The 9207-nt window shown below is 42.8% G+C and overlaps 1 protein-coding gene across 2 annotated transcripts in view; it reads left to right on the forward strand.

The window, feature by feature from the left end:
• FAM204A (family with sequence similarity 204 member A) overlaps positions 1-7659 on the forward strand; it is a 30147-nt gene extending 22488 nt beyond the window's left edge. For both annotated transcript variants that reach the window (XM_040992041.1, XM_040992040.1), the window contains 2 exons: positions 6521-6627; positions 6873-7659. In XM_040992041.1, coding sequence (XP_040847975.1) covers positions 6521-6627; positions 6873-6924 — 159 coding nt within the window. In that variant the 3' untranslated portion in view covers positions 6925-7659. The remainder of the gene's footprint in view (positions 1-6520; positions 6628-6872) is intronic.
• The last annotated feature ends 1548 nt before the right edge of the window (positions 7660-9207 follow it).

Below are 9207 nucleotides of genomic sequence, written 5' to 3' on the forward strand. Positions count from 1 at the left end.
CTGGGGGAACCTTTAAATGCTTATTTTAATTCTTGGAAGCCTTGTTGTCAAAGCATTGCGTGATCATGTGACTCATTCTGTTGTTACGTGTAGATGAGCACAGCAGCGTGTGTGGGAAACGGGCTCTGTGTTCCAGGAAGGAGAAATCTGGGTGAATTCCTTCACATCTGAAGACAGGTTCCTCTGCACAGAGATTGCGTCCATCCTTGAAGTTGGAGCGTCTGATGGGAGAGGTGATCTCGGTGCACTGGGCTGCTGTGTCTGTGCGTGTGCCCCTGCACATCCCACTGGAGGGGGTGCTTTCTTTTAACCTTTGGGGCCTGACTGGGTGATCACCTCAAATAGCATTCCTTATGCTCTCTTTTAATTATGTTTATCTGTGCTTTTAACTAACCTTTAAAAAAGATTTCAGATGTTACAAGTCTAATTAAAGAGACAGACAAAGCACAGTTTATACTGTAGATTTTTTCTGCAGTTCAATTAATCAGCATGTTTTCTCTTTTAATTAAAACCATTTTAGTAAATTAAAGCCCACAGCAAAACACATATATAATTTGTTTGTAATTAGCTCTTAATTGGTGGTAGTTGAAGCTTAGCACCCTTGGTTTCTTTCTTCATGATTGCCATTTTATTAGCAGCCAGTCATTAATTAATCTTTTTCTAATTAGCTTATAAAACTGTTGATGGCACATTATTGTAAATGTGATTTTAAGTTCAAAGCTTGTTAATAGGCTTTCTTACTTAGAAGAACAGAGATAAAGAAATTGCTGAAAACAGTACTACAGTTCTTTTAAAAAACTGTCTCTTATGGGGGCTGTGTAAAGCATCTAACAGCTTCTGGTTCATTTTTTAAATGCTTTTTGCCCTTATGAATGAGATAAGTTACTTGAATATGAATGTCTGTATCCAGGAGTAATTTCAACAGTGTAGCATCTTTTCTCCCTCTTTTGGAGTACTGTAATCTACAAATAATTTGAAGCCTTAATAGTCATCATTAAAACAGGTGTTAAGTAAACTATTTCACTATGGAATCATATAGCTGCATATGTTATTGTGAGGACATTTACATATATATATATGTTAAGAAGGCTTGTGTATAAGCATTTTAAAGACAAGTTGCTAGATTTTGGTTTGAAGTTGTAGGTATGAGGCTCAGTAGATGTGGATACAGCCATGTGCCCATGCAGGTGTAGGTAGTATACCAACGTGTGCAAATCTGTACTTGACACATTTCAAGATGACAATGAAATTAGGCTATTTCCTGTAGCAGAAGCAAATGATTTAAAGTCTGGCATAGCTTGGTTGCTGTCCTCCGAGCTTTGGCATCTCAGGTGTGACTGTGGAGAGAAAGGCCCAGTCCAGATGTGGCTGTCCTGAATTTATCATTGCATGGACCCTGCGTGAGACGCATTAGCCACATTATATTCCTTATTGAAACACATCACTGACTTCCCAAGACCCCGAGCCTTACGCATCCTAACCTATTTTTGTTGATATTCATGGAAAGTTTGGGGAGTTACCCAAAAAACCCACAGCGTTTACCAGTCAGGGGAACTGCTTTTTCTTATTTGCTTGTTGAACTTTGCATGTTATTGAAACTTTGGCTATTTCTTTCTTGTTTTTTACAAGGTATTTTATGATGCCATGCAAGAGATACTGGAAGGGGATAGCTGACAAGGGAAAAATTAAAAATTGGATAAAAAGTAAATGAATAATGTCATATTACTGAAGAGATGAGAGGCTAATTTGTGCCGACTTTTTGCTAATTTTGTTCAAGCCTCAGAATGAGGAGCTGTCACCCGTTCTGTGTTGCACTGATGGCAGTGCCAGCGATCCATGAAATGAGCTGCCGCTGGCTTTGTTCTGATAAGAATGAACAAATCTGCACGATGTTCGGCTCCCAGAATCTCATTTTCATACTTGCATGCAGGCTAAAAGAAATAAGCTGTTTGCAGGCTTGATTAATCAGACATTGGAGGGGTTTTTGTCTCTTTGATCTCTTTCGTCTCCTAGGTAACTTGCTTGACATTAATGTTGAGCTTGAGTAAAGACAATCAGGAATTGTCGACCAAACTGATATAAAAATTAAAGACCTTAACGCTTTAAGTACTCCAGTAATGGTTCCGCTTTACTTCAGAAAACATCTGTTTTCATTTAATTAAAGAACAAAAGGGAATGGCATAAATATTTTTCATAGAGGCCTATTATTCCATAAAAAGTTAAAGTATGATAATTGCTATTTTTAAGTAAGTGCCTTGAAAGTGTTCAAACGGGGGGGAAAACTTCATAAATCTGTTACAAGCTAGTAATTTGGAGATGAGTAAAATATTTTATGAAATGGATAAGAAGTTTACAGTCACGCTGGATTAAGCTGTTTGAGCCAGATGCTGCAAATGATTATCAGCAAACTTTATAATGACAAGGTTTGATGAGAAGCTCAACTTGATTTTGAAGTTTGTCTTTTAAAAAAATCTCTACTCTTGAGGATGTGCCATTATATCTATTTTACAACCCGATATGATTTACACATGCTAAACCTGTAAAATTGAAAGGAATTAAAAAAATGTCGCATGCATTGGCTTGAGGTTATGCAGACGCCTTTACAAATCTTCCAAGTGGCTGTAAAGATGAATGCCTCCAGGGTCCAGCCCGGCCCTGCTTTTCCAACCAGCTAAAGCCCTTATCTTAAATCCAAGCAAAGTACCATTAATCTTTTTGAAAGACCTTTTATGGCTTTTAATATATCCCAAATTAGAACATTTTACACCCTTGGTTCCTGAAATATGGCGATAAAAAGCCTTTAGAGCTTAATTTTCCTTACCGCATGCTCCGACCAATTTGCAGTTCTTTGTGATAATGTTTAGACACCTTAATTAAAATGCAGCAAAATATTGGATGTTCTATATGGAAAACTCTGATTCTTTGGCTTCCCATACAAGAAATTCTGTGTATATTTTTATTCATTAAGAAAACAAAAATGGCTCCCACATTATGTGGCTGTTGTTATCTGATGACCCGGAACAGTTTTTTAATATAGAAGCCATTGACCAAGCCTTTGTGGTGTTTACATTGGGTGTGAAGATGCGTTTTTCTTTCTGTGGAAGCAAAACGGGGATTCTCGTCAGCCTGTTTGTTTGTAATACTGCAACACAGCGTGCTGTTCTTTCCTGTTCTGGAACACAGGTCAGTCATCTTGGCTGGACCCCGGCTCCGCCATAGAAGGGTCTCAGCCTTTTCTGCTTCCAGGTAAGTGAAGCACAATCAGTTCAAGCGTGCGAAGGATACAGAAAGGCTGTGACTTCTCTCGGTCACTATGACCTAGAAAATGTTTCTCTGTAAAATATACACGGACCAGGTCTGCTTAATGTTTATCCATTGAGGAGCATTCCATTGAAACTAACCGCAAGTAAAATGCAGTTAGAAAAATATCCTTGACAGGAAGGAGTGGTGTTCAAAGTGCTGGCCGTTTGGTACATTTCCTGAGTTCACAAGGTCGTGGGGCTCTTCCTGGGGATACTTACTTCACACACTTTTCTGAATGACTTTGAGCAAGTCTTCGCAGGGAGCGTTTGCGCTGAGTCTGCGGCGATGCTGTGAGTGCTTGACTTGGCCGAGCACGGCAGGGATGTTCCAGGCTTTTCCATCTGTAGAGTCAAGGTGAGGGGTCAGTGAAGTCAGGTGACGCATGGCCAGACACATTGTGGTGCTCTTTGGTTTGTCTGTTCTTAATCCAAAAAATTCCTATTGGGAAATTTCAGTAAGTTTGATATATATATTTTAAAAAGTTATATCTTAATTTTATAGCGCTAACAGAATTTTCTTATTATTGTTAATACTACAATCCAGATCTTTTTTGGTTTTTTAATATAGGCTCCATTTAAATACAAAGTAAATTAATTTTGAGGGGAGTGGATTTGACAAAACTACATCAAAATTACATTGATGTATGTAAGAATGGAGTTAATTGAAAAATGTAAATATTTTTGTGTGTTTTGCCTTTTGCCTACGGGGTACAGAAAAGAGATTAAATTGTCCACGTGGACTGGTAGAGCCCTGTTCTGCATCTTAAGCCCAGGTAGCAAGCTGCATTTCACGGCGTGTACCACGCCCCTGGTATCCTGTTGTACCGTCAGAGCTCTCAGCTCCCTCGCATTTAGGTGGAGCCCAAGAGTGACTGGCCTGTGGATCGTGAGCAGAAGTGAGGAGTGCCACTTCAGACCAGAGGCGGGGACCTTGCAGCCCTTCTGCCATGGTAACCCTGAAAGCCCCATGTTGAGAGGCTGGCACCTCTGGGTGAGCTCCCTGCTCCTCCCCAGGAACCGAAAGGAAATCGCAGTACAGCCAGTGTAGTTTGGGGTTTTGACCCTGCAGTGTTGACAGCCTAACCCGAAGATGGGAGCTTGATTTTTACATCCGTGACAGGTAGACTTTGGGGGTCGGGGTGGCTGTGAATGGCATCTTAACAGCAGGTATACCCCAGCATCCTTCCAGAATTTTCTTTTCCTGAGATGATGATGCTACAGCCCCTTGGTTCTCAGCTTTTGGTTTGCTTTACTTAGGTGGACTTTCCTATGGTAAAGAACTAGAAAAGACAATCTGGAGGACTAATGAGCCAGTATTGAAACAGTCAAAAATGATTGACAGTCTCATCTGTCCAGCCCCGCAGTTTACAAACAAACCCTGTTTGTTGAATACTTTGTCTCCAGCGCCTAGCTCAGTGCCTGGCAGAGTCCTGCATTTGTACCCTCATCAGGTTGTTGACTGAATGCTGTCCTTGGGAAAGATGCTGGTGGCGGTAGTGCTGCCAGTGGTGGGTGGAGTTTCGAGAAAACCCAGGAGGCAGGTCTGCTTTCTCAAGTGGCTTCTGGAGTCAGGCTTATTTATCTTTTTCATCTCATCCATGGCTTTCCTATTGACATTGACCAATTGCCGCAGAAATCAGATCATAAGTTGCTTTCCATCTGCTTCTGTTCTTTATAGTATTCTTTCCTGGACTGCAAAATCAGATCCAGTTTTGATCCTATTTATCAACTCTATCGCATGCTTCGTGACTGCTTGCCTGGTTCACCCTAAAGGAAATTGTTTGTCAAGATAAGATGAAAGATGGCTCAGACCTGGCACACCTTGCCTCCTAATTGGGCACCTTTCCTGACCCATGGACTCTCAACCGCCTAGCATGTCTTACTGTTGGCAAGCAGATCCTTGGAATGTAGGCTTGACTGTGTTGACTGTAGAGAGCTTTGCCAGTCATCTCTTCTCTATCCAAGTTTTGGCTGTTTACTCACATGCTTTAGGTTGAATGATGGAATAGAAAAAGCAAGAAACACTAAAAAGAAATTCAGTAAATGAGGTTTGCTTTTGTTGTGTAACTTGCATAACAGATCCTCTTAAACAATTTATATTGGCAAGACACTTTTAAAAGTAAGAGCAGGTGTTTGGCCAAGTGGTTCAGATGCCTGTGTTCCGTGTTGGACTGCCCTCTAGGGCTGTGCCCCTAATCGTGAGGATGCTGGGAGGCGGTGGTGATGGCTCCAAGAAACTGGGTCCCTGCCAGCGTGGAAGAGACCTGGGTGGAGTTCCCAGCTCCGGGAATGGGCCCTGCAGTTTGTGGGCATTTGGGGAGCAAGTCATTCAGTAGATGAGAGAGCACTCCTCTTGTGTGCCACTCAGGTAAATGTAAATAAACAAGGAATACAGGAGAGCTCGTCCCTGTGCTGGAGGTCACTGACGGTGAATGGCTCTGCAGCTTGAGAAGGGCCGGAGAAAGGCAGGGAAAGCTGGGCAGGGCGTGAGTAGTGTAGGAACAAGGGCTGCTTTGGGATACAGTTGGAGAAGACTTCAGGGCGGAGGTGGGGCAAATTGGGATGGACGTAGAGGACTAGCAGATGGGTAAGGGCTGTGAACAGAGGCCCTGCTTTGGAAATGTTTGGGTTCCGGGGTCCTGGTGCCTAGACTCCCCTCCCCCTCCACTCTTTTCTTTCTCTCTCTGAATTGAAAGCTGTGGCCCATCATGCAAACTGTATTTATGAAGTAGTAATTAGCTTTCCCATGTTTTATTAATCACATCTATGACTGCCAATCAGAACTTCTGATCAACCAGAGATAACTGGTGTGACCATACTGAGCTGCTGTAATTCTAGCCCAGAGCAAAGAAACTTGATGTCTCTGTCAGTGTGCAGCCTTATCAGGGGTAGATTCCTGCTCAGCCTACTGAAATGCTGAAATAGCTTTCAGATCCTCATTACTACCTTTGTGGGCCCTCGAGGGCCTCCGTTTGGGAAGACTTTCCGTACAGGAGACTGTGCAGCTCGGATGAAGGGGCTGCTGGGAGGTCCAGAGCAAGGGGGATATGGCCCATGTCTGTACATTCATTATGCTTGGCTCAGGGAGACCTGGTGGAGCCATTCTCCTTTCTAGGCATGGCTGTCTTACTCAGAAGTTCTCCATTATTCGTTACACTTGTATTAGCAGACATATTTATTTTTGGTTTTCTCTCTCTTTTTTTCTTTGTAATTGTTAGCTTGGTGTAAAAGTTGCCAAAGCAATTGCCTGCCGCAAGTATGTGAAAGCCAAAAAGGAGGCCGAAAATTCACAGGCTGCACGAAAAAAGAAGAAGCTTGCGTGGGGGTAAGCGGGGCTTTGTGTGGGCACTCAGGCGTACCCCGTGCCTGCAGCGGGCGTGGGCTTGCCGTGCCCCATGGTTGGCTTCTGAGTGTGGGTATGTTTCTTCATCCTGTTGTTTTTATCAATGGAGTATGTTAAAAAGGTTTTTAAAGTTTATTTTGCTTCGGTCACTTAGTCAACACATTACTCTCGCGAAGTATTTATTTTATTTTAGAAATAAATTGAGATTTTTATCTTCTTCATTTCAGATTTGAAGCAAAGAAGAGATGGGAAACGAAAAGCAACATGGGATACATGTAACTTGGAAGACTTCTGCGAGATCCTTGTAGATTCACGGGCTCAATTATTGAAAATGTTTTCCTGCTTATGTTAAACACATCAAGAAATTGATAGAAGAATAAGCATAAAATTTGGGAGTTGGTTATCAGCTCTTTTCTATCTTTTTTTCTAAGGAGTTCATGTTATTGAAGTCAATGAAATGAAACATTTGGTATAAGAAATGCTATTTGTACAGGAAATCTGAGCACACATATAGAAAAAAGGATAGGATTGATTATTTATTTATATGGGTCTGCAGGAGAAAATCAATTTTGCTTTTCATCTGTTTGGTATAGCATAGTCAGTGACCTTGGACTTTCTTACCGGTACTCGGTGTAACTGCACTTACTTTGGAATAGTGTTTTTTTGATTTATAGTGGATTGATTGTAAGTTCAAAAAAGTCTCAACTGATACTGTTGTTAAAATTACTTTAGTTACCTTAATGTTGTAATCATAATTACTGATTCTTTACTGGTGCAGTAGAGTTGATAACTTCCTATTCACCTAGTAAAAGCAATTGACTAATTTTGTGTACTTTCAGATCAATTATTACGAAAAAACCCAGACAGAATGTCATGGTTCAAGGGTGATTTAAATTCAGCTCTGCCTGCAGATCTCTTCCTACGTATCTCACAGTCATGTCATTCTTTTAGAGTTGGTTCTTGGAAGACAAAATGGTGTCATTGCAGCTCAAGATAATACAACTTGGAACCATTCAGTGACTGATTTACTTGTTTTTACTCCTTTTTCCTGTTACTCCTTGAGAGATTGAAGGCATTAATTGGGGTAAAAAAGGGAATGGTGCCGTGGTCTGTAGGTGGCCTTAGAGGTGGGGTTCACCATCCTGGTGGGTTGGGGAAGCTTTGGAGCTGGGATGAGCAGCAACTGAGCTGAGCGTGGCAGCCGTCTCCGCTGTGATCTGGGGCAGGCCGTGGTGGTCCGCTGCCCCTTCCCCACTCGGCTTGGTGGAGGTGAGGAAACGACAGCTTGCTCTTGGCTTTTGAGTCTGCCTCCTTTCCTCCATCCTCATTGGAGCTTTAACAAAACCCTAACTCATCTGCGGTGACATTTATCACCAGCACCCCATCTCAGAATGGTAGGTGAACGCACACTAGAGTGGAGGAACCTTTCTTGTAAAAACCTGTGGTGGGCGAAGTACCCGCTGCACGTGTGCTCCAGGACTTTCGCCTAGATCATTCAAAATGTTACGGCTGAGCAGGCCAGTGGTTGGGTGTTGTCAGTCCGAGAGCCCCAGCACACACCCATCCTCCGGTTTGGGCTTCTTTCTCTTTTCCCTGTGTTTTTGGAGCCTTTTGTAGCACTGTAGGCCTGGCTCACTGCTTCTCTTGCGTCTGACTTGGGGGCCTCGGGCCCAGCGTCCCACCACCTAACCTCTTCAGCCCACGGTAGTGTCGGCTGTCGCCTCTTGGTTCCCTACTCAGGATTCTGTGTATGTGGAAACATTTTAACTGGGCGGAAGGCAGTGTGATGGGTCCACACGTAGCAGGCGATTCATTCGGTGAGGGAAGCCACATGTCTAAGCCGCCCTCTGGGGAACATGAGTTGTGGAGAGCCCCAGCACTTTATGGTGCAGCAGCAGAGTGACGGAGGCGCAGGGTTGTCTTGTTTGGGTCCTGCTGGCATGTCTTGTGGGACTTGTTTTATTTGTTCAGCCTCCAAGTGGATCAGATGTTTTTCTCATAGAAACAAAGTGGGAACATTGGAGTGTCTGTGTCCAGGAGGGGGCATTTTGTCCTCTATTCTGCGAAATAAAGGTGCAGTTCCTGAAAGCTCCCCACGTGCTGACTGCCGGCAGAATGCTTGGATTAGATTAGCGATGTAAATGTCGGTTGTTGTTGACTGAGATTAATATGTTTTGGGCCATCGTTATGGCATTAATGTGACTATGATTTACTGTTGGAGCACTTGAGGCTAAAGCAACTTACTGCAGAACAGTAATTTTGAGCTTTACAGGGAAGGATCTGAGAAGTAAATTTGGTGGCGCATTCTTGTTGGGGAGCCCTCGGGGTGTTTCTGATTTTCAGAGAACATTCTAGTTCTTTCACCAAAAAGAGAACTTGAATGTATAATCTCAGGCTTGCCATAATCAGTTCTGATGACAGAGTTAAATACTTGGCCAAGAGTGTAAATCGGCAGTTAAACAGGTTTCCGTAACCGATTGTAAATCTGTTACTCCGTGTTTTAAACACTTCTTTAGGTAGACAGATAAGAGAGGGTAGGCCGGGGCAGGAACGAGATGTTAC

This window comes from Ochotona curzoniae, unplaced genomic scaffold, assembly GCF_017591425.1.
Source record: "Ochotona curzoniae isolate NIBS_2020 unplaced genomic scaffold, NIBS_Ocur_1.0 contig_66, whole genome shotgun sequence".
In the NCBI taxonomy this organism is placed as follows: Eukaryota; Metazoa; Chordata; class Mammalia; order Lagomorpha; family Ochotonidae; genus Ochotona; species Ochotona curzoniae.